The sequence below is a fragment of the Rhinopithecus roxellana genome, chromosome 6, assembly GCF_007565055.1.
Source record: "Rhinopithecus roxellana isolate Shanxi Qingling chromosome 6, ASM756505v1, whole genome shotgun sequence".
In the NCBI taxonomy this organism is placed as follows: domain Eukaryota; kingdom Metazoa; phylum Chordata; class Mammalia; order Primates; family Cercopithecidae; genus Rhinopithecus; species Rhinopithecus roxellana.
The window spans coordinates 108,980,006-109,006,798 of NC_044554.1; the positions used below are offsets into that span (position 1 = coordinate 108,980,006).

General features: G+C 54.3%; 1 protein-coding gene across 2 annotated transcripts in view; it reads right to left on the bottom strand.

The window, feature by feature from the left end:
• Positions 1-26,499, bottom strand: part of SMARCD3 (SWI/SNF related, matrix associated, actin dependent regulator of chromatin, subfamily d, member 3) — a 38,259-nt gene extending 11,760 nt beyond the window's left edge. The window contains exons 1-2 of one of the 2 annotated variants that reach the window (XM_030932492.1): positions 26,394-26,499; positions 24,443-24,580 (exon numbers count right to left, since the gene is read on the bottom strand). In XM_030932492.1, the coding sequence (XP_030788352.1) occupies positions 24,443-24,481 (39 nt within the window). In that variant the 5' untranslated portion in view covers positions 24,482-24,580; positions 26,394-26,499. Of the gene's footprint in view, positions 1-1,232; positions 1,542-24,442; positions 24,581-26,393 lie in introns of those variants that run through there. The other variant, XM_030932493.1, reaches the window with a different exon arrangement.
• Positions 26,500-26,793: the final 294 nt, after the last annotated feature.

The window sequence follows — 26,793 nt, forward strand, 5'->3', positions numbered from 1 at the left end:
TCTCTTTTTCCCAGAGAGTCCCTATGAGGTCAGGGACTGATCTTTAACTCCCACTCTTCCTCCATGCCTGGGCACAGGAACTCAACAATACCCCGATACCTGATGCTTGCAAAGCTCAGTGAGCCAATGGATGGAGCTGGTACTCTGCCATTTACCTGATGGTGTGAGTTTCATGGGTACCCCCACCCACCACGGGTGAGTCTAGCAGGGGCGTGGGAAACCACAGGCCTCGGAGGTTCTGGGGATTGGGGATTGACACCTCTAGGCTTTGTTAAAGCTCAGTGTTCTCAACTGTTGGAGAGACCTCTCAGGAAAAGAAGACAGCAGAGGAGATGCTGGGCACTCCAGTTTGGGCAGCTGGGAAATTTGAGGCAGGCTGGGAGATCCGGGGCTTGGTCTTGGTGGTGGAAGAGGTTGCAGGAAGTGGTTAGACCAGGGGCTATGGTTAGGCCCCTGTGGAGGAGCTAGTGAGCTTCACCCAAGTCCATACATAAACCCCCTCCTGAGCCACCCCTCTGGGAGACATCCTTAAGTGTACAAAGACAATAGATACCCCGTGCACACATACCCTCCTAACACACACACACACCAGGCACACACACCAATGCAAGCGCCAGAAGGTCGAGGAAGCCACAGGGCTCTGCACACACAGGCACACCTTGAGCACCTCCAGATCCCGTGGTGGGCCCCATTCCAAAGGCAGGCCCAGACACATTTGCATACTGCTTTTAGGTGGGCGACATGAGGAGCCTTCAGACCAGAAAGCTGGGGCGGCGCCAGTGTGAGGGCCCGGGCCAGGGCTCCCTTCTCACAAAGGCCAGGATCCCCAATGGCTCAACCCCAGAAAGTGGCTCGGCCGTGCCACGCCGCCGATGGCTCCTGCTGGTGGGAAGAAGGCCCGGGAAGAGACTGGATTCTTCCCAGCGCAATAGGGCTCCCGCCGCACTTGGGGCAGGCCGTGCGCCTGTCGGGGGTGAGGGCGGCCGCCCGGCGCCCGGAGCCGCAGTCCCCCCTGCCGTCCCCCCATCGCTCCTTCCCTCGCTGAAGCACTACCAGCACCAAATGGCAAAGCGCCGCTCCCCGCGCAGGGAGAGATGCGCCGCGGCCTGCGGGACGGGCTCGGCCGCCTCGCCCCCACCGCGCCCGAGCGAGCGGGCGGCGGCCGGGAGCTGGGGGGCCCGGGCCGGCCCGGCCCTGCGCCGCCCCTCCCTCCGCCCGCGCCGGTCCCCAACCTGGGCATGCGCGCCGCGGCCTCCCTCCCGGTGAAGGTCAGCCCGGGGCCCAGCTGCAGGACTCCGCGGCGGCCGGGGAGGCGGCGGAGGGAGGAGGGATGCGGGGAAGAGACTTAACTCCTTCCCTGCGGGAAGATGGCCACCGAGGCCGGGCCCCAGCTGTAGTACCGCCCTCCTGCCCTCCGTGAAGGTCCCACCACCAGGACTCCGCTCCGGGGGCGCGGCAAGAGGAGCGAGAGACCGGGGAACATGGAAGAAGGGGCTGGAAGGAAAGAAGAGAAGCTGGCGAGGGGAGAGGGAGGAAGGGAAGGGAGGAACAAAGGAAGCGACACTGGAGGGAGAACGGATTGCTTAGGAGAGAGCTCTTTCCTCTACTCCCTTTTCCCTACACTCCCAGCAATAAAGCTTTCCTTAGGGGAATACAATCACCCTCACTGGGGCGGCCTGAGTGTGTGTGTGTGTGTGTGTGCGGCCTGTGTGTGTGTGTGTGTGTGTGTGTGTGTGAGAGAGAGAGAGAGAGAGAGAGAGAGAGAGAGAGAGAGAGAGAGAGAAAGAACGTGAGAGGAGAAGGAGAGAGAGAAAGAGGGAGAAAGTGAGACCACTTGGTGCTCTGAGGACCACAAAGCCTTGGTTTCTGTGTTCTGGCCATCCCTAAACCAGGCCCCACTTTCCGCCATCCAGCCTACCGGCCGGGGCTAAGCCCCACCCCAGGGGACCTCTGGCTAGTCCTTGGGGTCAGGCCCAGCCCCAGAGACGGCAGGAGGGGAGACTGTACCTCAACCCCCGCCTCTGGTGAGGGTCAGCAGAGGGGACCCGAAGGCCACCTTTCTCCTCCTCCTCCTGGCTGCCCCCATGCTGCTCCCAGGCCAGGGCAGCTGTGCACCTCCCTGTTTGTGTTGGGATGTTTCTGTAACCCCGACACTCTCTGCTGCTATCAAGGGGGCTGTTTCTCTGTGACTTTGTCTTTCTGTGTCACTTTTGCCAACACACCCGAAAGAGAAAGAGACAAATGCAATAGATAGAAGCAAAAAAAAAAAAAAAAAAAAAAAAAAAAACAAAGAAAAACTAGGACACCAAAATAATGGTGTGACCTTGGGCAAGTCGCTGTACCTCCCTGTCCCTCAGTGGCCTCAGAAGTGAAAGGAGAGGCTTAAGTCAGAGCATTCCTAGAGCCCTTCCAGCTCTGAAATCCAAGAATTTCCTAGGCCAGAGGCAGGAACCAAGGCAGACTGGGAGGAAGGAGGGGGCAGAGGGAGGGAGCAGAGACAGGGAGCTGTGCCGGGAAGCAGACCCGCACCAAGTGAGTGGGGGCTGCTCACCAGGAGTGAGGCCTGGTCCCAGCTCAGCACCCCCTCCTCTATGGGGTCCTCAGGGACACGGCCCTCCCACTCACTCCCTCCATCCTCCCCTCAGAGTAGCTCTCTCGGGTGGCTCTGCCCCTGTCATACACACCTGGCTGAGCCCTCACCCCTACACCTTCAGCATCCAGCCAGCAGGGTGGGCCTTACCTTGGGGTCCCCAGGGTCCTGTGCGGCAGGCAGGTGCATGCGAAGGTTAGTGGAATGAATGAGGCCTCCTTCCTCTCTTTGCCTGCGTGGGATTCCTCAGTCTAATAATGGGATGCTCCTTGACACCCCTCCCACCACACACAACACAATCAACTGCTGGTGGCAGGAGGAGAGTGCGGCTGGGCCGCTGGGCTCTGAGCCTCCCGCTGGCCCGTGGGGAAGGCACATGTTGGATTCATAGCAGGTTTTTTCTTATCCCCCATTAATGAGGTGGTCACTTGTAGAAGGTCACGCACCCCATAAAAATGTGCCACACAGGCCTGGTCCCCATTTCTGCAAGGACAGAGCTGGGCTGTGGGACAGTGTTTACGTGGGATCCTGAGGGGTGCTATAACCTCTCTCTCACCTTCCAGGGTGTGGCTCTGCCTGGTGGGCAACAGGGATGCATCCAGGGACCCTGAATTGGGCAGTGCCCTGATCTGCTGGCTGTATGGCCCCTGGAGGGAGGGATGGGTCACTCAGAGCTATCCTCACTCTCCTCTCGTCTCCCTCCAGATCAACACCTGGCACATCTGTCCCGATTCAGCGGCTTAGATGTGGCTGAAACCCAGGAAAAACACACGGGGATCACATGGCCTCGGGACTCATAGGGTGGTTGGGACTCCAAACAGTAGCCAGTCTTCCCCTCTCCTCCTCCCAGGTGTGTGGGAGCCATGTCTGGCTCCACCAGCCTCCTGGTTAACAGGCAGCCAGGGCTGGGAAGTCCACCCATCTCCATAATATACCCTGGCTCTGCTAAGGTCCCACTCCTGCCCTGCCCCAGCTGTGTCCCAAATGCCTGAGGTGCCAGGGGAGTCACCCAGTGCATGTCCCAGACATCCTACTCACCTCCCCATCTCTCTACAGATGCTGGCTGCATCCAGATGTTGGCTGCTAGGGAGCTGGGCACCCGGATTGGGGGGGCAGCCTTGTGGCTTCTGGTTGACTTGGGGTCTGCTCATGTTGGGCTGTGTGGCCCTGGGAATGCCGCTTCCTCCCTGGAACTCTGTCCTCATCTGTGACATGAGGGTGCTGCTGCCTCTCCTCCAACCTCTGCCTCTGGAAATGCTGGCAAGGCACAGAGTGCTGCCCGCTTCACCGGGGCTTTGTGCCAGGGCCCTGCCTCTTTCACCCTGCCTGGTGTGGGGAGGCCTTTGACCGCCCTGCCAACTGTCTCCACGTGTGCCCTATGTTCCCCAGGCCCCAGCCCCCTTCTTTCTTAGTGAGAGGAGCCCCATTCTGGCACCTCCAATTCTCCTGTCTGTCTTTTGCAGCTAACAGCTCCCCATGACAGTGTCAGAACAATCCTGGTGGCCTGGCATCCTGCCCCTCACCTCGGGAAGCTTCTGAGGACTTGTGAGGCAGGAACAGACCAGGTGTTCAGTGGGATTCCTGCCAATCACTGCATTCTGGGGTCTGGGTATCACTGGAGTGAAGAGAATTGAATAGTTATAAAAAGTCCATCTGCATTTCTCTAAACAAATTTTTGGGAATATTAAATCAAATGGCAGTGGGCAGTGGGATGTGTAAATAAACCCCCCATGGAAGTGCTGCGTGGACTCGCCGCCCAGCTGTCCTTGCTGGTCTGATGCTGCACCTTCCACTCTGCACCCACGGGGCCAGGGGAGCCCTCCACCTGCCCTCGGCTTTGAGGGCACCAGGTTCAATCTCATGCTGCCCTTTATCCCCAACTGGGTCAGTCACCACAGAAATCCTCAGACCCCCTCAACTCCTGCACTTTGAGCCCCACAAGGCCCTAGACCCTCCTACAGTTGCCATCTCTCCCCAACCCCTGAAACCCTCCTACTCTGTGGTCTGTCCTAAGGAACATTTCCAACATGCTCCACCTCTTCTGGAAGCATCCTCTTTGCCTTCCCCAAGCAGAAGCCAGGCTCCTTTCCAGCAGTGGCTTGACCACTGGCCTCAGGATGGGTATGGCCCCCGTTGCCCCTCACTGCTGTTTCCAGACCCCTGGCTCTGCATCTTACCCCCAGTGAGGAAGCCTTCATTCGTGCGGATTCTGGCTCCTGGCTCATGTCACTCTCTGGAGCACCACTCCTGTCCAGTCTGCTGCATGCTCTGCTGGACATCTCTGGCCTCTCCGTTCCTTGGCAGCTCCCCTTTGAGGGATCCTCCCCGTTCCCTCAGCCATCCACTCCCAAGGTCATCTCTTAGATGACTGCAGCAACCGCACCCCCCCACTTTCAGTCCCATGAGCCCCACTTGCTGACCACCATCTCCTCTTTTTCCTTTTTCCAGTTCACCCTGTCCAGCTCCCTGACCTCCAAATCCTGCGACTCCTCTGGAACCTCTGCTTCATTTCACCGCTTTGCACCCCTCCCCACAGCCACCCCTTGCTCTTACACATTGAATCTCCTGGCTCTTTTGACAGTGACACATAACACAATTGACCATTTTAACCTCCCTTGCGTGTACTCTTTTTTTTTTTTTTTTTTTGAGACAGAGTCTTGCTCTGTTACCCAGGCTGGAGTACAGTGGTGCGATCTCGGCTCACTGCAACCTCTGCCTCCTGGGTTCAAGCAGTTCTCCTGTCTCAGCCTCCCAAGTAGCTGGGACTACAGGTGCCTGCCACCATGCCCGGCTAATTTTTTGTATTTTAGTAGAGACTGGGTTTCACTGTGTTGCCCAGACTGGTCTCAAACTTCCTGACCTCAAGCAATCTGCCTGCCTTGGCCTCCCAAAGTGCTGGGATTATAGGCATGAGCCACTGCACCTGGCTTTTTTTTTTTTTGAAACAGAGTGTCACCCTGTCGCCCAGGTGACGTGATCTCAGCTCACTGCAACCTCTGCCTCCTGGGCTCAAGCAATTCTTGTGCCTCAGCCTCCTGAATGGCTGGGACCACAGGTGCACACCATCATGCCTAGCTACTTTTTGTATTTTTAGTAGAGACAGGGTTTCACCATGTTGGCCAGGCTGGTCTCGAACTCCTGACCTCAAGTGATCAGCCCACCTTGGCCTCCGGAAGTGCTGGGATTACAGGCATGAGCAACTGCACCCGGCCCCTTGCATATACTCTTGACTCTCTTAAGAGGTAAATCCAGCTTCATCAACTCCTCCCCTGCAACGATGCACCTGAATGTGGCCAGAGAAAGACACACAGCTACCCCTCCCAGTCTCATTGTGGATTTGGCATGAGCTCAGTTGGCATCGTGCTGCCCGGCAGGCCACTCTTCCCACAGCACAGTCACATCTATGCCTGCTCCCACACCCTGACAGGAGTTTTCTGCATCTTTTCCCTCCTCTGACCTCCAACCTCTCCTCCATCCTCCTCACTCCCAGCTCATGCCCCTGTTTTCCCCCTTCACTGAGAAAAAAGAAGCTTCCGAAGAACTTCCAGAGCCTCCCACCACACCCTCTGCCCGCCAGCAGCTGATCCCGTTCCTCCAGATGAGCTATCTGTGCTCCCGACTACAGCCAGCCGTGCCTCCGTGTGCCAGCTCTGTCCCTCCTCCACACCAAGGACACTGCTCCAGCAATTCTCTCCCACACCATCATTTCATCAACATTCCCCTCTCCCCTGGAGTTCCCCCAGCAGCATGCACAAGTTCTGTTACATCCCCACTGGAAACAAACGCTCTTCTTTCATTTTTTATTACGTTTTAAAAAATAGAAGTGAAGTCTCACTATGTTGCCCGGGCTGGTCTCAAACTCCTGGGCTCAAGTGATCCTCCCGCCTCAGCCTCCCCAAGTGCTGGTATTCTAGGCGTGAGCCCCTGCACCCGGCCTCCTGAAACAATCTCTCTTAACCCTACTTATCCTACAGTTTGCTGCCCAGTAGCGACAAAACTTCTCAAAAGAGTTGTCTCATTTGTGCTCTTCCATTCTCCCTGAATCCCAATCCCGTCAGATGCAGCTCCCGCTGCTCCACTGAAACGCTCCTGGCAGGGCCACCGGTAGCCTCCACATTGGCAAATGCCACCGTCAGTTCTTAACCTACTGCCTCCTGGGTTCAAGTGATTCTCCTCCTCAGCCTCCCAAGTAACTGGGACTACAGGCATGTGCCATCACACCCAGCTAATTTTTGTATTTTTAGTAGAGACAGGGTTTCACCATATTGGCCAGGCTGGTCTCAAACTCCTGACCTTGTGATCCACCCGCCTCGGCCTCCCAAAGTGCTGGGATTACAGGTGTGAGCCACTGCACCTGGCAAAGTCACAACACTCTGTCCTCTTTCAAACATTTCCTCCCGGGGAGGGAGGACACTTCCCCCTCTTGGCTGACCTCCTGCCTCCTGGGCTGCTCTTTCTCAGTCCCTAGAGACCATCCAGTTCTTCTCCTTCCCTCTCCATGCAGGAGCACCAGGACTCAGGCCTGGGTCCTCCTCACCTCTCCACGCTCACTTCCTCGGAGATCTCATCCTTTGTGCGGTCTCATCACATCCAGCACCACCTGTGTGTCAGCAGCTCCCACAGTTTCCTCCAGCCCGGTCCTCTCTCCCAATCCCTGGACACATCTATCCAATCACCTATTCGGCATTTCCACCTGGATCTTCAGTGGACAGCTCAAACATGGTCTGTCCAAAATGAGCTCCTGCTCATTTGCCTCAAACCCCATCCTCCACCCACAGTCTTCTCCCTCCTTCCAGCTGCTCCGGCCCACACCTTGGAACACCCTGGACCCCTGCCTTTCTCTCACACCCCACATGCACTCTGAAGGCACATCCTGTTGGCTCTGGACCCAGCAGCCCACTGCTTCTCACCTCTCCCTGGGTGCCGCCCAAGCTCCAAACCACAACTACTGGGTAGCCTGCTTCCAGCCTCGCCCCTACAGTCTGTTCTCAACATGGCAACAAGTTCTTTAAAAAGGGAGTCAGGACCGGGCGCAGTGGCTCATGCCTGGAATCCCAGCACTTTGGGAGGCTGGAGGCCAGTGGATCACTTGAGGTCAGGAGTTCGAGAGCAGCCTGGCCAACATGGTGAAACCCTGTCTCTACTAAAAATACAAAAATTTGCCGGGTGTGGTGGCATGCAGCTGTAATCCTAGCTACTTGGGAGGCTGAGGCAAGAGAATTGCTTGAACCCGGGAGGCAGAGGTTACAGTGAGCCAAGATTGTGCCACTGCACTCCAGCCTGGGCAACAGAGTGAGACTCCGCCTAAAACAAAAAAGAAAAAGAAAAAAAAAAAAGAAAAAGGGAGTCAGATTATGGCACTGCTCTGCTCTAAACCCTCCAGGGCTTCCATCTTATTCCAAGCAAGGGCCAAGGTCCTGAAGGTCCTGCAGGATCTGGTCTCATCCTTACTCCCTTGTCCCCTCTGCTCTCACCTCTTGCTATCTCCCTTGCTACCTTCTCTCTGCCCTGGCCTCTGTGCTCCCTGCGGTGCTTTGGAAACTCCAAGTCCATGCCAGTTCAGGATGCTCTTCCTCTGGCAATCTACATGGCGGACTCCTTACCTCCCAAAAGGCTTTATTCACATGTCTCCTTCTCAATGAGGCACAGTCTGTCTCCCTGATTAAAAACTGCAAGCCCTCTCCCTCCACACACCCATCTCTTTTATTCCCCTCCACTCTCCCTACAGGACCCTACACCTTCCACCTTTCTATATCATCTACTCCCTACATTGATGCCTAACTTTTTTTTCTCCATTAGAACGTAAGCTCCAGGCCGGGCGCGGTGGCTCACACTTGTAATCCCAACACTTTGGGAAGCCAGTCACCTGAGGTCAGGAGTTTGAGACCAGCCTGGCCAACATGGTGAAATCCCGCCTCTACTAAAAATACAAAAATTAGCCATGTGTGGTGGCGGGCACCTGTAGTCCCAGCTACTCGGGTGGCTGAGGCAGGAGAATCGCTTGAACCTGTGAGGCAGAGGTTGCAGTGAGCTGAGATCACACCACTGTACTCCAGTCTGGGTGACAGAGTGAGACTCTGTCTCAAAAAAAAAAGAAAAAAAAAAAAAAAAGAATGTAAGCTCCAAAAAGGTAGGGGCTGTGTGTGTGTGTGTGTGTGTGTGTGTGTGTGTGTGTGTGTTTCCTAAAGGAGGCAGGGTTTTTTATCTGTTTTCTTTGCTGCCGAATCCCAAGTACCCGGCACATGGCAGAGCCTCCAACGTGTGATGCGTGGAGGTGAAGAGAGCCCATTCCGACCCCATTCAGGATCTTCAGCACAGATTTCCAAATGCCAGCTGAGGTTACAGCCTGAGACTTGGTGGTTTTTTTTGGTTTTTTTTTTTTTGAGATGGAGTTTCACTCTTTTCACCCAGGCTTGAGTGCAATGGCATAGTCTTGGCTCACTGCAACCTCCACCTACTGGATTCAAATGATCTCCTGCCTCAGCCTCCTGAGTAGCTGGGATTACAGGCACGCACCACCATGCCCAGTTAATTTTTGTGTTTTCAGTAAAGACAGGATTTCACCATGTTGGCCAGGCTGCTTTCGAACTCCTGACCTCAGGTGATCCACCCACTTTGGCCTCCCAAAGTGCTGGGATTACAGGCGTGAGTCACCATGCTTGGCCGAGACTTCTTGTCATAGGAGTAATAACATTGGTTTGGATTTGTATAGGACTTTACCATTGACCAAGCACTTCCACACACAGTAACCTGTCTGATCCCAAAAGATAACCCTATTAGGTTCCTGGCAGGGAACCCATTATAAAGATAATGAAAATGAGGCTGTAAGAAGTTATGTGACTTGCCAAAATTCACTGTGCTATCACAGGGTGGGGCTAGGATTGCAAATCAGGTTTCCTGTCCTCAAGGTCCCTGGGTTTTCTCCTTTACCCCAAGCTGCCTCCCCAGTGTCCCCATGCTAAAGCTTGCCTGCTGGTGGTAGTGACAGACTCACCAACACACACACCCCACCTTCCCCAAACACCTGCCTTTTAAAGAAGGAAATCAAGATCCCTGAAAGCCTGTAGAGCTAAGCTGAATTACCCTTAATTATCCTTTTAAACACACCCCTCAAAATCTCAAGCTGATTGTTCGAAACATTGGGAATACAAATTCTAGAAAATGTGCTACCACCAAGGTGTCTGGAATAAATTTCAATGCATTTGAGAAGGTTCCCTTTGTTACTGTGGAAATATTACTTTTTAGCCGAAAACAAGAAAAAATAAAAAATGAATGCTAAACTTGGAACAAGCCCCTTGTTCCTGTGGCTTCTCTGGTCCTCACGATCAAGTGTAACTCCTATACATGCTCGAATCCCACGGCGACACGCCACCCTGCTCCCTACCTGGACCTCAGTCGGCTATCCTTTGGGAACGTGTCATTACCCCGACATAGCCAAGGGGTGCCCTGGGGCAGCCCCCTACCACCTCGCCTTGCCTTCCTGGTGCCACTTGGTGCTAGGTTTGGAGAACTTAAGAGGATCCAGCTGGTCCTTAAGAGGGGTAGGAGAAGCGATGAGAACAGCAACAGGCTCTGTCTATGCTGAGTGGACCACCAATTTCTTGGAGAACCAGGCAAAAGTAAGTGGGATTGAGAAGAGATGGGGCTTGTGAGGCTTGTCCATGACCAAGGACTTCAGAGGAAGCTTAGCATCTTGCCGGCCCCACACAGCACACTGGTAACTCAGCAGACTTTACTCGGGCTCAAATGGCTACAGTGGCACCAAGAAGTCTCGTGAAGACTCACTATGGGGCAGGCAGTGGGGAGGCGGCAGATGTTGGGGCCTGCTCTCAGCAAACCCTTGTAACTAAGGCTGGCTATGCTCTCCACCCCTGCCTGAACCCACTGCCCTGGGCAGGGTCTCTGCAGTCCACGGTGTAATGGCTCCTAGCCTGGATTCTAGAACAGGGTTTCTCCAGTTGGCACTGCTGACATCTCAGGCTGGACGACTCTTTATTGTGGGGGCTGCCTTGTGCACTGTATGATGTTAGGAGCATCCCTGGCCTCTATTCTTTACCCAGTGTGGCAAACAAAATATCTCCAGATGTTGACCCTTGTCCCTGGAGGGTGAAATTGCCCTGGGGTTGAGAACCACAGCCCTTGAGTCAATTGGTTCTGGGTTTAAACCCCACCCAGTCACTGAGTGACCATAACCCTGATCATGTTACTTGACCTGTTGGAGCCTCAATTTCCCCATCTGCAAAACTGGGGGTCCCTCACGTGATGCACGGGTGGATGTGAGGATTAAAATGTGGTTGAGCATGTGCAGAATTCAGCACAGTGCCTGGCACCGGGTCAACACTTAATGAGCAGCAGCTGTTAGCATCCGCTTCCCAATGGTCCTGCCTGCTTGTCCCACAGCCTGGATTCCCTGTGGCCTTGGCTGCTGCTCATCTGTCTTATCCCCCGGATTTGAATGATCCTGCTTCCAACCAACCCCCAGCTAGGGTGGGGCACAGTGGAACCAGGGAGCTCTCAGAGCCCTTCAGTGGCAGGCTCATCACAAATGCCACGACGGGTACAGGTGAGGGCTGAGCTGCCGCTTTTAGAAGCCAGCCAGGTGATCATTCAGAGTGGCTAATTACGGCGGCTCTGGGAGCCCTGCGGGAAGTGTGGGGTCTACTCAAACCACTGGACCCTTCCTTGGCCAAAGAGCAGCCACAAGTGGTGTTAGCATGCAGGGGCTTATGCCGTGGGAAACCTGTGGTCCCGCCACTGAGCTGTGGGGGCTGCAGCTCGGGCTGCAGGACAGGAGGGAGACATTCAGAAGCCACCACACGTTAGCACACCCACTGCACTTAAACCTTTTTTTTTTTTTTTTTTTTTTTGAGACAGGGTTTTGCTCTGTCGTCTAGACGGTAGTGCAGTGGTGTGATCACAGCTCACTGCAGGCTGGACCTCCTGGGCTCAAGCTATCTTCCCACCTCAGCCCCCTGAGTAGCTGGGACTACAGGCACGTGCCACCATGCCCGGCTAATTTTTAAATTGTTTGTAGAGACAAGGTCTTGCTGTGTTGCCCAGGCCAATCTCGAACTCCTGGGCTCAAGGAATCCACTCACCTTGGCCACTCAGAGTGTTGGGATTACAGGCATGAGCCACCATTCCCAGCTTTGGGACTTAAATTTAAAAAGACTCTGTAAGGCCAGTTATGGCTTAGAAAAGCAGAGGTTTGGGAACTGCTGATAACGGCTTCTGAGGAAAAGCAGGGCCTCCTCCCACCCCGTGCGCTCCTCTGACTTCTGTTCTCTACGCGTTTAGTAAGCACCTCCTTTGGGGTGGCTCCTGGGAAGCGCTGCCCATTTACATGCATGACATGGCCTCCGCCCTTGAGACCTGGTGTCATTGAGAAAGACAAGATGGATAAAGGCCGTTGTGCCAGGTGTGTCCAGAGGGCCCTGTGGGAGCAGGGAGGAGGGGCCCCTAACAGGGTGGGGCAGGGCTACCCCAACAGGTGTCTCAGAGTAGCGACACCTAAGCAGGACCCTGAGCACAGCCAGGGAAAGCCCCAGCTGGGCAGGATGCCCAAGGCTGGTATGGGGTGCTATGGGTCTCAGGGGCTCTGCCTCCTTGGGCACCTCTGTGAAGGTCAGGGGAGAGGCACCCAAGACTCGTGCTTTATCTTGGCGAGAGTCATGAATAGTGGAAAGGGCAGGACAGGTGCCCTGCAGAGCCCAGCAGGCTAAAACTAGTACCAGGGAAGCCAGCACACACGGCTCTTCCTGTGAGCAGCCACTGCTTGTTCCAAGCTCAGTTCATGTCCACAGTCCCCCTACCTTGCGAGGATAATCCTTAATCCACCTTACAAGTGGGGAAACTGAGGCCTAAGGAAGCAAAATGATTGATGCAAGGTTGCAGAGCTGGTAGGGGTGGCGCTGGGATTTTCATCCAGGTGGCCTGTGTCTAGCCTAGATCCTAGCCCAGAGGCTGTGGGCAGACTTGATGGGAAGAAGTGGAATGTGCCAGACACTCCTGCTAAATGGAATTTTTTTTTTTTATTAAAAAAATGCCAAGGGCTGTTCTGAGGGATTTAAATCAAGGCTGAAGCTATAACCACAACTTCAAACCTGGGAGGCAGCTGGGGAGGGAGGGGAGAGAGAGGCAGGATGTCCATGTGTCCACCAAGGCCCTACCACTTTCACCAAGGAGGCCTCCTCACCAGCCTCAAAGCCCTGTCTTTGCCCTCCCCAGGTTCCACCTTGGAGAATATCCCTCTTATCCCTCCAAACCTCAAACCTGCCCATCTACATCACCATATCTTTCAAGCCATCCAATTCCCTCAGCCCAACTCCAGGGTCTGGCCATTTTCCATGCTGTTCTGTGGTTGTTATTATGAATATCCTCTTCTCCCTTGGCCCTCATATTTAATCCATAGGCAAATTTTATTAGTTTCACTGTTATCTGATCTCTCAAGCCCACTGGTCTCTGCATTTTTTTCTGTCACTACCCTGGTCCAGGCCAGCACCATCTTTCTTCTGCACTGATCATCCCATCTCTCCATTCTGTCTCTCTCTACAGCATGGCCAGAGTGATCTTTTTAAAAAATGCAGTGAGGACCATAGTACATCCTTGCTTAAGATCTGACAATGGTTTCACGGCACTGACAGAATCCAAATTCCTTGCCAGGGCTCACAGGGCTGACTCCACCTTGTGGGTGCCTTCAGCTCCACCAGTCCCTATCTGGTCCTCAAACTCATTGGGTCCCTGCCCACCTCAGGACCTCTGCACCTGCCATTCTCTTGACCTGCAATGATCAGCCACTGGGTCTGAAGGTCAGGTTCCTGAAGATAGGTTTTTTTTTTTTTTTTTTTTTGAGACATAGTCTTACTCTGTTGCCCAGGCTGGAGTACAGTGGTGTGATCTTGGCTCACTGCAACCTCTGCCTCCCGGGTTCAAGCGATTCTCCTGCCTCAGCCACCCGAGTAGCTGGTATTACAGGTGCCCACCACCACACCTGGATAATTTTTATATTTTTAGTAGAGATGGGGTTTCACCATGTTGGCCAGGCTAGTCTCGAACTCCTGACATCAAGTGATCTGCCTGCTTCAGCCTCCCAAGGTGCTGGGATTAGAGGTGTGAGCCACCACACCCGGCCAAAGTCAGGATTTTGCCCTGAAACAGAGAGGAGCTAATGTCAGCTCCTGCCTTGGAAAGTGCCCCAGGATGGCAGTGGCTTTTGGCACAGGATGTCAGAAGAGGAGAGCATGATTGTAAGCCATTCCCAAGCCCAAGATGAGTGCTCTGAAAATGGTCTCACACAAGAAGCCATTAGGCCAGGCCAGGCCAGCGCCTAGGGTAGGAACTGTGGGAGTTCCTCTGGAGGATGGAGACAATCACCCGCTAAACACCTAACTCCTCAGCAGGCCACCTCCTTCTCCCTGATGTGGAGGTCAGGAGGTCAATGGTGGGATCCATGGAGTTCTGGGGAGTCCAGCGGAGCTGGGCCCAAGCCTCTGCTGGAGGCAGCGTCGGAAGCCAGCATGGAGCAGCAGCAGTGGTGGTGGTGGCGGAGGGGGAGCAGACCGTGGGGCCAGGCCCGGTACTAGCTGGGAAGGTGGCATACTGACTGCCCAGGGTAACTGCCGGAACGGGAGGCTGGAGGCTGCCCTCTGGCTCTTCATGGAGCCAGGTGGGGCACTAGTGTTCCAGCAGCCCAGGAGCCCAAGGACTGGACAGTGGCAGGGAGTCGACCTGTCCTTCGGGGCCTTGGCTCTTCCTGTGATGGGGATAGCCCAGGGTTTTGAACCCCATCAGCTCCCTGAGGCTCTGACCATCTTGTTCCTCTGTAAGACACATCTCCAAATTCTGAAGGCACCTGTCAGAGTCCCCCTGCTATGGGTTGAACTGTGTCTCCCAAAATTCATATGTTGGAGTCCTAACCCCTAATATATCAGAATGTGACCTTATTTGGGGATAGGGTCGCTAAAGAGGTAATCAAGTTAAAATGAGGTCATTAGGGTGGGCCCTCATCCAATAGGACTGGTGTCCTTACAAGAAAGGGAAATTTGGGCACAGAGACTTGCACAGAGAGATGATGATGTGAAGAGACAGAGGGAGAGGATGCTCAACTTCTAGCCAAGGAGAGAGGCCTGAGACAGATCCCTCCCTCACAGCCTTCAGAAGGAACCAACCTCACTGACACCTTGATTTCAGACTTCCAGCCTCCCACACTGGGACCAGGAATCTCTATTGTTTAAGCTGCCAGGTCTGTGGTCCTTTGTTGGGGTGGCCCTAGTGACCCAACCCCCCCACAGCCTACTCTTCAGGACTCCCAGGGTGGTCGTCATGAGACCTGCCTGCTGGTCCACCTACCACCTGGGCCTCCCCTCGGAACATCCTCTGGTTTGCCCGACGAAAGCAAGCCCTCTGAGCAGGGTGCAAAGCACAGGGCAGAATCTGGGCCAGAAGGCCTGAGTTTGAGCCTTTATTCCATCATCCATTGACAGGACTATAAAAGTGCCAAGTCACCGTTAACCTCTCTGATCTCAGTCTCCTCATCAGTGGGTATTTATCATCTTACCTCTCTCAACGGGTTATTGTGAATAGCAAAATAGTAATGATTTGCCATATGTGAAAATTCTCTTTAAGTCACAGAGTACTGAGTAAAGTCATCATGGTCATTAATGTATCACTCTTTGGTAATCACTCATTGCACTGTGGACTTGAACTGACTTTATTGTCAATTTAACCTCATTTTTTTTCTTTTCTTTTCTTTCTTTCTTTGATACAGAGTCTCGCTCTATTGCCCAGGCTGGAGTGCAGTGGCGTGACCTCAGCTCACTGCAATCTCCGCCTCCGGGGTTCAAGCGATTCTCATGCCTCAGCCTCCTGAGTAGCTGGGATTACAGGCGTGTGCCACCATGCCCAGCTAATTTTTGTATTTTTTGTAGAGACAGTGTTTCACCATGTTGGCCAGGCTGGTCTCAAACTCCTGACCTCAAATGATCGCCCACCTCAGCCTCCCAAAGTGCTGGGATTACAGGCGTGAGCCACCACGCCCAGCCAATTTTTTTTTCCTACTCTATGCAAAACATGTCTCTCTATCCCCTACTTGTAAAGTTGTCTTTTTGTCTCAAGAAGGGACACTGAACATTTACTCCTGTTAATATTCATCTTCTAAGAATTAGCCCATAATTCTTAGAAGGTGAATGTTGACAGCTTTTGAATATTAATTCAAAATATCCAAATATTCACCATCTTTTCTGGCTGTGTGTCATTCATAAATCCAGTGAGTGTGACCATCAATCTGCATCTAAATCTTTGCTGAATGTATTGCGAAAGGGACAGGAAGCAAGACAAGGCTCTCTCTCCAGACTAATGTATACCCTTTGGGGCTTAGTCTTTCTTCAATTCTCAGCAAATTTGCCCAATGATAGTAACATCCAGCCAGCAATATGCTAGTGTGTCATGTCAGAACATCAGCCACTGTGGGAGGTTTTTTTTTTTTTGAGATAGGGTCTGGCTATTGCTTAGGCTGGAGTACAGTGATGTGATCATGGCTCATTGCAGTATGGACCTCCTGGGCTCAAGCCATCTTCCTGCCTCAGCCTCCTGAGTAGCTGAGACTATAGGTGCATGCCACCATGCCTGGCTAACTGTTAAAATGTTTTGTAGAAATGGGGTGTTGCTTTGTTGCCTAGGCTGGTCTTGAACTTTTGGCGTTAAGCGAGCCTCCCGCAGTGGCCTCCCAAAGCGCTGGGATTACAGGCTTCAGCCACTGCACCCAGCTAGTGGTATTTATACCACAGGAATTGGCAAACGATACAAACCGGAACTCTGCTCCCACGCCCCGTCCTGCCCAGAGCCAGTTGTTAAACATTTACCGGCACACCACTGCATCCAGCCCACGTTTATGTATCATGCCCTAAAGATACAGGGAAACACTTTGCCAAACACCTCCAAATTAACACATACAGCTTCATGGAGCTTAGCCTACAAAATAGTTCAACATGCATTATCCAATTTGGTTGTCTCCACACTCCAGGAAGCTGAAGGGATAACTATTACTATATCCATTTTAAAGACAGGATCACAAGGCCTAGAGAGTTCTTTAAAGACTGACTCAGAGCTGGAGGGCGAGTTAGTGTCGAAAGTGAGGCTCAAACTCCTGTTTTCTGATCATAAGGTCCATATTCTTTTTGAGTCACTATCTGACTGCTCCCCCATTCGTTATCAAATGTACTCTGAAGTCCTCAGGGGTTGGTACTCTGGGTTTAAGTTAAGACACAGACAAGTTGAGAGGGATTCTACAACAGCCGCGCCCTTCCCATTAGCAGTCATCATGAGGATTTATGAGAACTGGTTCTCAAACTGGGATCCAGGTCTGTTGTGGGAGAGGGTCCTCAAGTTTTTGAAAAGACTCTGCATTTTGTTTATAATTTCATTGTAATTATAATGTAGTTGACAAGAAGCCAACTAAAGCGACAGCAGGCCAGGTGCAGTGGCTCAAGCCTGTAATGCCAGCACTCTGGGAGGCTGAGGTGGGCAGATTGCTTGAGCTCAAGAGTTTGAGACCAGCCTGGGCAATATAGCAAGACTCCTCTCTACTAAAATTCAAATATATTAGCTGGGTGTGGTGGTGCACACCTGTAGTTCCAGCTACTTGGGGCACTGAGGTGGGGGAACTGCTTGAGCCCAGGAGGTTGAGGCTGCAGTGAGCCATGATCGCACCACTGTACTGCAGCCTAGGCGATGGAGCTGAGATCCTGTCTCATAAATAAACAAACAAACAAACAAACAAACAAAGTGACAGCAATTCTTAATGCAGTGTTTCTCAAACTGGGGGCCCTGAGTTCTCAGTGAGAAATGCTGGTTTGTTTTCTGGGCTGGGGGATAGAAGGGAGGGAAGGGGACAAGCGGCAGGCAAGGAAATCTCAAGGTGAGTGTTACAAACTGGGCAGGGCAGACAGGTTTTGCTCAGCTCTCACTGTGTCCTAAACATTTTAATTAGACACCAACCTTAGAGACTGAAAGATTTCGCATCAAAGCCAGATTTCCCGAATCTCTAAAAAAAAAATGAGAAATTTGGCAAGACCAGACCACCAGTCCACTTAGAGACAATCAGGTGGAGCTGAGAAGGGGCTGTACCTTTTCAGAGGGGCGAGAGCCCTCCCATTTGCCACATCTCCTCCCCATTCTCTATTTTAGAGTTGCAAACTCAAATACCCCTAGGGGCACAGCAGTGAAAGTCAATGAGTGGAACAGGCTGTGTGTGAGATGATAAATGGTCTTTGACTGTGAGCCTCAGTGCTGGGGGCAAAAGAGGAGGGGCTGGGTTGAGACCCTGAATAAAGGGGTGGCTGTCTTATCCCTGTGAGGGCCCCTGAGGTTCAGGCACAGCAAATTTCTAAGGGCTAAATGTGGTAGAGAGACACCAGTTAGGACTCTTGCCTTGACCACTGGGAAAGTTCCTTCATGCCCTGTGCCTCAGTTTCCTTATCTGGAGTGATGATGATTATAACAGCACTTACCTTATAGTGTTGTGGCTAGGATAAATTAAACCACATAAAATTCCCTCTTTTTTTTTTAAATGTAGAGATGGGGTCTCACTTTGTTGCCCAGCTTGGTTTTGAACTCCTGGCTTCAGGTGATCCTCCTGCCTTGGCCTCCCAAAGTGCTGGGATTACAGGCGTGAACCACTGCGACTGGCCTAAAATTCTTGAAATAGTTCTCAAAGCCCACAATGAGCCCTCAGTCTCTACTGGCTGCTATTACTCTGCCCCCAGCCACTTCACTCTTTCACTTCCTGCAGGTCACTGTGTTTGTGGCAGCTGCTCTTGAATCTGAGGTGGGGGCTGTGACGGTGGGTGGCAGGTGGCAGGGGGAGACATCTCTGTCCACTGAATGGGTCAAGTGTCTCAAAGACAGACTTTTCTTCTGAAGGAAGAGGCCTGGGTAAGATGCAAGTGAGGTGATGGTGGAGGGGGAGTTAGAGGGGAAACTGAGGCATGAAAAGGCAAAAGTACAGTGCTGCTTCCTGCTGGGGAGAGTGGAGTGGGTGCTGTAGACCTGAAACTGGAGCTCAGCTTCTCTTGCATCTACTTAGGCCCCCACGGGGGGCACCTTCCCACCCACTGGCACCTCCTTCAAGCCCACCCACCCTCGAGGCCCCTGCTGTGGATTCAGCTGCCAGCCCACCCTGAGCCATCTCCAGGGACCACAGGGCTCTCTCCTGGGCCCTGCTGACTCACTTTTTCTTTTTTCCAACGAAAAACTTTATGAAAGGCAAATAAGACAGGCCTCTCACATCCGCAGACTGCACCAGGCTAGATGGGAGCTGTGGGCTGGAAAGATGGACTAAAGCTAAGATAGCTCCATGTTGGGGCTGACAGATATGGAACAGGAAGAATGGACTGCTGGGTGTCTGGGTGGTGGCCAGTGGTATAAGCAGGCAGCATGAATGGCAGGCTGGGACCTGCAACTAAGGGAGGCATCGGTGGCATTAGATGTTGCTCTGGGGTACACAGATGACACCTACAGCAGGGACAGCACTCAGCATCCCATGTGAACGCTTGCAGTGGCAAGGGGCGCTCAGTGAATGCAGACATTGTGCAGAAGGCCTGGCATCACCGTTGCTTCTTTATAGAAGGGCATGATGTCCCATTCTACAGATGAGACATGTCACTCAGAAAACTGAGTACCTCTTCCTCATCTGTCTGGCTGGAAAGGGAAAGCTCACTTTCTAGCACAGGCCCAGGTGGCTCCAAGAGTGGGCCATGGCCTTGTGGGGGATCTCCAATGCTCCCCAGGGGGCACAAAGGCAGTGAATCTTTGAAAGAGCCAGAGCTGGATATTCCGGGCGGAGACACAGGTCCTGTGGGAAAACTACCTCCAAATGTTGAAAGGTGGTCAGATGGCTTGGAGGGAGAAAGGGGTTTCTCCCTGCAACTCCAAAAGGCAAAACCAAGGTCAGAGGGAGTGACATTCTCCCTCACCATGGGAATAACTCAAGAGGGAATGAGCACGGAGCACTCCTCCAACCACAGAGTTACAGGAGGGAGGGCTGCTGGGCGCGGGGCGTGGGGCAGCTCAGGCAACAGCAGGACAAGGTTGGCAGGCAAGAAAGGCCCACCCTTGCATCGTGGTAGTGTTGAGAGGGTGAGGCTGACAGCACCAAGAGGGATCTGGGGCTCATTTTAGAATCATCCGTAGAGCCATCCCCTCTCTGTCCACTGCCTCACACATCTGTTCATTCATTCAAGAAATATTTCTCTGTACTGTGTGGAACAAGACAGATGCAGCCATGCCTTTAAGGAGCCCTACAGCTCAGCATTAGACTCTTTGGTAGGTGCTGCACGACAGAAGAGAGTGGGTGGGCCTTCACGCCCAAGCAGGGGTGGGAGAAAGACTCCCTGGAAGAGGCGGAACTGAAGTGGAGACTTCAAGATGAGTGCAGTTAGCCAGGTGAAGGGAGCTGGGAAGGGTGTCGGAGGTGCAGGGAACAGCAGGTGTGAGGGCCCTGAGTGAGGGCACAAGAATGAAGCCACAAGGAAGTGGAAGGCGGAACAAATCAAATTTGTGTCTAGGAAGCCCATTCTGGTCACAGTGCTGGGCTGGGGTCTGAGGCAGGGGCAAGGCTGAGTATGCGGCACTCAGATGGCGGCAGAAGACCATAGTGCGTGGACTAGGGCGGTGATGTGGGAAATCAGAAGCGGATGGAATTGACACTCATCTAGGAAATAAAATCAAATAAAAGGATGTGGCAATTGTTCCAATGGAAAGATAAGAAAGGGGTTGGACTTGGTCATTCCAGGTCTGGACCTGAGCCTCGATGTCACTGTTCAGCAATGTGGCCCGTCCACCCCACTGCAGAGGGGCCTTACTCCCTTGTCTTCACATGTTCACAAGGAAACATGTACTCTATTCCCAGGAGAGGAGATGCTGGAATGACCCTGGCCCGCTCCCCACCCTTCTTCCCTGTGGGAGGAGGCTCTGTCTGATGAGGTGGAAAGGGCCTGCGCCAGCCGGACAATCCTCTCCCGGGCGGGTGGGGTAAAGGTGCTGAAGGCAAAGCTGCTTATCTTGTGGCCAGTGTTCCCCTTCCAGGCGAGTCTGCTTTAGGACACAGATCATCTCCTTCTGTTCCCGTGCCCAGGTAAGCAAACCCGGGTTAGGGAATAGGACCTGTCCTCTACACTTGGGCCTCAGGTTCAAGCCTCTCTTCAGCTCGACTTTCCCTGCACTTAACTGATGCCTGTGCCTGTTTTTCCATGGGTTCAGGACCTGTGGGGAAAGACCAGGGCTGGTCCCTCCTCATACCCAAACTCACCTGTGGGGCCTACGTGCTGAAGGAGCTCTTTATTTCCTATAAGGATATTACCCCTACTGGAGAATGTGACTCTGTACTTAATTTCCAATTTTAAATAAATCTTCCTGCTGCCTGATATTTATCAGAAACATTGTTGTAAATATCAACATACAGAGTATTTCCTGGCCAGGTTCGATGGCTCATGCCTGTAATCCCAGCACTTTGGGAGGCTGAAGTGGGAGGACTGCTTGAGCCCAGGAGTTTGAGACCAGCCTAGGAAATATAGTGAGACCTCATCTCTACTAAAATAAAAACAAAACAAAAAGAACAAAAGCTAAGGGGCATTGTGGCTTGCGCTTGTAGTCCCAGTTACTCAGGAGGCTAAAGCAGGATCACCTGAGCCCAGGAGTTCGCGGGTGCAGTGAGCCATGATCATACCACTGCACTCCAGCCTGAGCAACAGTGTGAGACCCTGTCTCTTGCAAAAGAGAAAGAGGGTATTTCCTGAAGGTAGTAATGCATTCCTCTAGTTGCTCCAAATTTTAAGTTTGGGTTAAGCAATATTACCAATATATTTATGGCTGGGCAGTATTGTGTTGGTCCTTGCCTTAGCCCTAGGAAGCAGTTGTGACATTGTTGAGAACATTGCGTAACTCTGTCACATGGTATCCCCTTCATTTCCTCATACAGGAGAGCCCTCCCAAGGGCTCGGGACCAGAAATCACAGTGATTTGAGCAAGTTGTTTGATTTTTTATCTTATGCACAGTGTAAATCATGTAATTGCTTGCTTCTCTGCTTGCATCGGGGTCTCCAGGCCTCATGGTTTGCATCTGGTGCCGTAGCCACATCCTAGGCGACACCATGTTTTCTGTACTCTCTCTCTGTCTCAGTTTCCTCACCATATGTATCTTTGAAAACTACCTGAAACCCTTTTCAGGATGAGGCAGAGCGTAACAACACCCCACTGTGTCTTCCTCTCCCTCCCTCATGGCACAGTGTCCCTCACTCCAGGGCATTTGCCTAGAATGCTCTTCGGTCTGGGAAAAAGGTTCACGTGGGAGATGGTCCAAGTTTGTAAGTTCCAGCAGGAGGCCTGTGTGGGGCACATGCTCATGAGGCACATTCTGAAATCCCTGGAAGTAAGTGTAGGGTGCCAAGAATCGGTGTCACAGCTTGGAAAGTCAATAAACAGAACGTCCTATCCCAAAAGGTGGGCCTGGCCGAAGTGATCAGCCCTCCCCTATGGTCCTTTATGAGTCACCAAGGATTCTGACACCCCTCATTAGCAAGGAGCACCGGGGGACACAGCAATGGTCCCTACAAGATGTCCCTCAGCCAAGTACCCGTCAGAAGCAGGCGGTGGCCTCAGCTTGGCCCCAGATGGTTCTGAGTCCAGCCACAGCTGAGGGAAGTCCACTCATCCCTGAGGGGTGTCTCAGCCTCCTCCCGGTGACACCTCTAGCTCATTACCTCCACCACTTAATTCTCACTAATCACTTGCAATCACACCGCCAGCTTGGGGTGAGGACAGATGCCTAGGCACCAGCACCAGGCCTGTCAGTATCCAAATGCCCAAGCGCCTGCCTGGCTGCCAAAAGCCTGCAACGCACACCGCCGATTGCATGTTAATGTGATTCCAAAATAAAGTGCCAAACTTAGCCCACCTTGTCACTCTTGGAGCTGGGGCTTCTGACTCATGGCCAGGGCCACTCTGGGGCCAGGTGTCACAAGGATGGACCTACTGCCCCAGGGCCCCAGCTCTAATCTTCACAGGCCTCCCCTGCCCTCCTCCCCTGTGCCCATCCTGCAGTGACCCTTCAGGAAAGGTCTGGAACAGCCCAGGGCTCCCATCAACTGCTGCTGGGGAGCCCCTTAGGGCCTAACTCAGTGCATGTCAAGTATCAGGAGGACTCTCCATGTGGGGGACTATTTCAGGTGCACCCCCCAGGAAGCTTAGCTGCCTCCTATCAGCCTGTCCCCCATTCAACCTGGCCTCTACCCTCAGCCACCCCAGAACTGTAGAGTGCTTGGTTTAATATATTAGCTCACACCTTTTCTTTATGAATTTCAGCTAAAACACCAACCACCACAAACTGAGCAACCAGTCCCCAGTTCACCTCAGGTGCTGGGGAGGTGTTGGGGATGAGGGTGGGACCTTTGCTTGGAAGCCTTGACCTTCCTGCAGGTGGCCCAGGGCTTCAGGTGTGGGGCTGGGCATGTCGGCACCAGGCATGTTTCCTTGGTGATGGGTACCAGGTGACTGGTGCCTGCTGCTGCCCTGTGTGGCTTGGATCCTCTGGGCCAGGCCAGATTCTCCAGCAGCCGGTGCTCTGCCCCATTTTTCCCTAGGCCTGCACCTCACTGGAGGAGGAGGGGCACTGGGGGAGTCTGAAGGGGAATAGGGCTGTCCCTGGCCTTCAGAGCAGCCTGGCAGGAGGATGAGTTCCTCTGCCAACTTCTGAGGAAGGAGAAGCAGAAAGCACTCTCATTCTGCCCACAGCCCCAGGCCTCCCCGAACCTCAGGCTCCTCTGAGTCATTTCCAATTGTACCTTTCCAGGACTTTCCTGATGTCTCCCTCCTCAGTGCTCTGAGGCCTGTGTGGTCTGTGGCCCTTTGTGCCTGATTGCCAAGGCTGCTCTCCAAGGCTGCAGGCCCTGAGGACAGGGACTGGGCTCCATGTGCCTTGAGGCCCTGACAGCACCTCCCTGTTGCCAGGTGCCTCCCACCAGTGAGGCCAGCCAGCATGATGATGGGTGGGGCTGGGCAGGCAGAGCTCAGACCAGTCTTCAGATCCGACCCCTTACCATGCTGGGTGGGGCTCTGGGGCAGGTGACTTTTCTGCCCAGAGCCTCAGTGTGTCCTTCTGGACAAGTGGGGACTGATGCAGACAAGTGCGGACCATCTTCCTCTCACTCCTTGGGGAGGAGGCTTAGGAGGGCCCTACAAGCAAGCAATGGCCCCAGAGTGCATCAGAGCTAGAGGTCTGCCTGGGGCAGGGCAGGGTTGGCTCCCACCATGGGCTGTGCAATAGATGACTGCCACCTTCCTCCTGCCACAAGCAGAACCCTGCCTGGGGCCCTGCAGGCTTTTTAGAGGTTTCTGAGCACAAGCTGTGCCAAGGAATCAGCAGGTTCCTTCCAGCTCGCAGAGAGCATGTGGTGTGTGTGCATGTGAGCATGTGCACGTATGCGTACGCTTCTGCATGCACAGTGAGAGGAGATGGGGTGTTGTCTGGGTGTCTGGGTGGGGAGGAAGTGGAGCATGCCAGAGCCCAGACTATGCTCACATGAACCCAAAACTTGGTTTCAGGCTAGTTGTCCCTGGCTCAGAACAGCTTTGAGAGGCAGGACCTAAGGACACCAGGAGGTGAGAGGGCACACAGAAAAGGGAGTGTGGGATGGAGGGAAGGACATTAATGACAGGTGTCAGCAGGGGTGGGGAGAGGGACAGAGAGGCCCTGCCATGGGCAGGAGGGGCCATGTGGTGGGAGCAGGGGCCAAGGGCTGGCCGACTCTCCATGGGGCCCAGAGCTCCTGCTCCTGGGCTGGCAGGGGAGGAGGCACCTACCTGTACCACGGTGGGTGGGTGCTGAAGACCTGGAGTCATAGACGGCAGGGTCCTGCACCTGGAGAGTCATCCAGTGCCCCCTCGGTGCCTAGGCCCGGAGCCCACTGCGCCTGTAGCACCAAGGGCCATTCTGAGGATCTGGAAGGAGAGGTCACACCCTGAGCCCCAAGGTAGATTCAAGGAGGCCTCAGCAGGCTGGGAAGAAGCCAAACTCCCTAGAGCGGAGGTTGGAGGAAGCCAGGATGCTGTGCAGAAAAAAGGGGCTAGGATAGAGGCAACCAGCACAGGCCAGCTGGGTCTAGGTTGGCACAAGGCAGGGAGTGGGTGGGAGCAGTATGTACGGGGAGCAGACAGATACCGGCCCCAGGGTCCTGCAGGACAAAGAACTTGAAAGACAGAGCAGGGACCCCAGGCAGAGCCCAAACTCTGACTGGAGAGGCCAGTTTTTGGGGTGTGGCAATGGTTGGAGGGAGAGAGCTGGGCACTGGAGGCAAAGACCAGAGTACAGGTCAGGATGGTAACCGGGGTGGTCCTGGAGGCCAGGGGCATGGAGGGACTCCAGAGGTGGCAGGCAGGTAGTCAGCCTGCTCCATGACCACTGGCTGGCCTAGGCACCTCTCTCCTGGTCCCTGCTAGTGCCTGCTCTGTCCGGTCCTGCCCTGCTTCCTTCCCTGCTGGAAGAGCAGGAAGGCCTCCAGCTTGTTGGGTCAGGACCCAATGTATGAACTGAAGTCCCTGAGCAGACCGTGCGGCAGGGGAGCCAAGAAGAGAGCAGTGCTATAGGAGTGGGGTGTGAGTGACAGAGGTGGGGCTTGGGAGTGGCTCAGGGTCTGGTTAAGCCATGTGGACAAAAGGGGCTGCTGCCGATGGATGAACCCTGACTAGGGTTGGGAGGAAAGGGGATGAGAAGGGAGGAGGCTGGAGACAGGGAGTGCTGGGGATGGGAGAGCTGGTGGGGTCTGGGAGACACAGTGGGAGGGGAGGATGAGAGGACGATGCAATAGGGGAGGGGTTACCAGTCCAGGGTTGGGAGGAGGTGCCCTGCAGGACGGTGGGGGACAGAGGGACAACCTGAATAGGAGAGGGGTGTCCAGGGAAGACGGTAGCAAGTGGAGACAGGGAAGGTGCCAGGCAGGGGAATGATGGGAAGGTGCTAGGTAGGGGAAGGAGGGAGAGGATGCCAGGCAGGGGAAGGAGGGAAGGTGCCAGACAGGGGGAGTAGGAAGCAGAGCATGCCAGGCAGGAGCAGGTTGAGAAAGTGCTCGGCAGGGGGGAGGTGACAGGCAATGGGAGGAGGTGGTGCCAGACAGGGGGAGGAGGGGAAGGTGCCAGGCAGGAGGGTGCCAGACGAGGGAAGGAGGGGAGATGCAGGTGGAAGGAGGATAGGAAGGTACTGGAGAGGGAAGGAGGGGAAGATGCCAGGCAGTGATGGGGAGGAGGTGGTGTCACAGAGGGGCTGAATGGGAGTCTGCCAGTCAGGGAAGAGGTGCAAGGAAGGGGTAGGAGGAAGAGGTACCAGGTTGGGGTGGGGGTGGAGGGAGGTGCCAGGCAGGGGGACGGAAAGAGTCAGGAGTAGGGGAGATACCTGGAAAGGAGGAGGGGAGGAAGATGCCAGGAAGGGAGAAGGGGATGCCAGGTAGGGAGGAGGGGAAGTGCCAGGTGAGGGGAAGGTGCCAGGCAAGAGAAAGAGGGGGGATGCCTGGCAGGGGGAGAAGGGATGCCAGGCAGCAGGAGGAGGGGGATGCCAGGCAGGGGGAGAAGGGATGCCAGGCAGGGAGGAGAAGGGATGCCAGGCAGGGGGAGGAGGGGGATGCCAGGCAGGGGGGAGGAGGAGGATGCCAACAGAGGCGAACAGAGACTGCCAGGCAGGGAAGGCGGGGGCGCCGGCGCAGCGCGGCCGGGAGGCGCCTTCGCCAAGGGCCGTGGGGGCCGCGCGGCGCGGGTCGCTCACCTGCTGCCCCGGGACCCCGGCCCGGAGCGCGGCCGCCCGCTCCCGGCTCGGCGCTCAGCTCGGCCCGGCGCCTGCGCCGCTGCAGCCCGGAGCGGGGGAGGCGCAGGGAGCGTCTGCAAAGAGCGAGGAGCTTAATAATGAGTTAGGGACCGGAGCAGGAAGCGTCGCCCCATCCAACCATCGGTGTGCTGGCCAGCTCCGGGCCCAGCGGCGGGCCCTGGCCAGACCCGTTGTGATCTTCAGCCTGTACACAGATGTGTCGTAGGTTTGTGCTTGCATCTACACGCCCACGAGTCACACACGCAGTCAGCATCTTGTGTGGCCGCAGACATCACCTACACTAGGACCACACACGCGCATGCACGTGGGCGCGCACACACAGGCACACAAACAGTTGTGC